General features: G+C 28.1%; 1 protein-coding gene across 2 annotated transcripts in view; it reads right to left on the bottom strand.

Moving 5' to 3' along the window:
* LOC102679674 (protein germ cell-less) overlaps positions 1-1,955 on the bottom strand; it is a 4,315-nt gene extending 2,360 nt beyond the window's left edge. For both annotated transcript variants that reach the window (XM_031513513.1, XM_031513512.1), the window contains exons 1-5: positions 1,629-1,955; positions 1,269-1,392; positions 1,076-1,172; positions 630-999; positions 289-558 (exon numbers count right to left, since the gene is read on the bottom strand). In XM_031513513.1, coding sequence (XP_031369373.1) covers positions 289-558; positions 630-999; positions 1,076-1,172; positions 1,269-1,392; positions 1,629-1,774 — 1,007 coding nt within the window. In that variant the 5' untranslated portion in view covers positions 1,775-1,955. The remainder of the gene's footprint in view (positions 1-288; positions 559-629; positions 1,000-1,075; positions 1,173-1,268; positions 1,393-1,628) is intronic.
* Between the last annotated feature and the right edge of the window lie 7 nt (positions 1,956-1,962).

Below are 1,962 nucleotides of genomic sequence, written 5' to 3'. Positions count from 1 at the left end.
AAAAAAAAAAAAAAAAAAAAAAAAGAAAAAAAAGAAAAATTACATTTTACTATTGTATTTTCTATTTGTTAATTACTTCGGTATTATGTACAAATGAATTACACAGATACCTAAAGTGGGACAAACATGGGAGTAGGTTTTTTAGAGTGAAAATTCTGCCCACAAAGCTGGTTATAAAAGGGAAGGGAAGAAAAAAGAAGGCACATATTTGAGACTCTTTACTACGTCCATCGACCTAAGTACAGATCAAGGATTTGTTTAGAAAAAGTAAAAACTTTTATAACTTACCCTCGATCTTTATTCGCATCTATTCTTAATAAATGTAACCATTGTTCTTTATATGCATTGTGCAACCACTCATGTGGTATTAAATTGTCACTATATAAAATTTTTACATCTTGATCATGTAATAAAAGATATTTCATTCTTAATGCTTTAAAAGGAGCTGCAAATTCTTTGCCTTCTTCTGTTGTAAGAAATGGTTTTGTCCATTTATGATTTCTAAAATATTCATCAATTTGAAGTGTTTCCTCTTTATTGTGTACATGAACAAATAACCTGAAATATTATTTAGAGTTATATAATAGTCCTATTTAGAAATAATTTTGTTTCAGTATTTCACTATTTACCATACTCGTAACATCATATAAATGCAAAATTCTGTTTGCATAGCAATTAAATCGGGACTAGCAATTAATTCAGCCATTAAATCAGGTGTAATTTCTTTTAAAAAAGTTGGATGTAACCATCCATATCCCAAAAGATTAACTTCTAACCATCGTTTTGCTGCTGTTTTTACCACTGGTACACCATAAGATACAGCAGCATTATAATAAGGAACAACTGTTTTTATATTTGTTGTCTCTACCATAATATCTGTACACTGGTCAATTAATCCTTGCAATTGAAATAAGGTGGAGGTAGCCAAAATTGATATGACATCTTTTGGTTCTAAACTAACTTCATCTTGGTAAAAGGAACCAAAAACTGTCAAAAGAGCTAAAAACATATAAGATTAAAAAAAAAAAATATTTTTATCAATTAAAATAAAAAATTTTTAAATAAAATCATTTACAATCTAATGTAATGTTAGGATCAGCAATTTCTACGCTTATAACTGTCTCATTTGCTTCCCTCCAAGATCCTGAAAACATACTTGCAAAATATGGACTCTGTAAAAAAATTTATATATTATAATTTAAAATAAAAAGTAAAAAATATATAAAATTGCATGATATATACAATAAACATTAAAATAAGCAATTTACCTGACTGATATAAACTTTATGTAATCTCCATGCTTTTCCCAACATTAGTACAGTTATGTCACTTCCTTTTTCTTCTTGGAATAATGTTTTATAAATGTATTGTGCTGTTGTCAACAATTTCCTTCTATATGAATTAAAAAAAAATATATTAATTATGATATAATTAATTTATATGTATAAAATTATTTAGATTGAAAGCAATTTTAATAATCAATTGACGACATATATTATTAGATAGCAATTACAAAATTAAGAAGTTATTTTTTTCGATGATGCAAACATTGTTTAATACTATTAAAAATTCAATTGTATAATCAATTATAGTTATCGAATTAAGATTATTTATTCAAAATTGCATACTTTTTTGGTGTTTGAAGAGTGCGATCGATGTAATCCGATTCAGAATCAAAATCATCTTCCTCGATACATTTTCGTTTACGACCGCGATACATGGAATGCATCGCATTGTTTGACATCGATGCAATTTTGCTCACGTAATTTCCCATTGTCTTTGTGTTTCAATGAGCAAAAGAAATTTTCAGTTCGATCACCGACAAATTATTGAATATTCTCAACATTGTTTTTAATACAGGAACTGTATTTTCGCTGCCAGTGCCAGTGTTCAGTACACAGAGGAAAGTCTATGTAGATATCCCTCTTGAAATTGCGCCCACACACGCATACGCACGCATGC

This window comes from Apis dorsata, unplaced genomic scaffold, assembly GCF_000469605.1.
Source record: "Apis dorsata unplaced genomic scaffold, Apis dorsata 1.3 scaffold_655, whole genome shotgun sequence".
NCBI lineage: Eukaryota > Metazoa > Arthropoda > Insecta > Hymenoptera > Apidae > Apis > Apis dorsata.
Note: the sequence above shows the minus strand (reverse complement) of the source record. Positions and strands in the feature narration are given on the sequence as shown.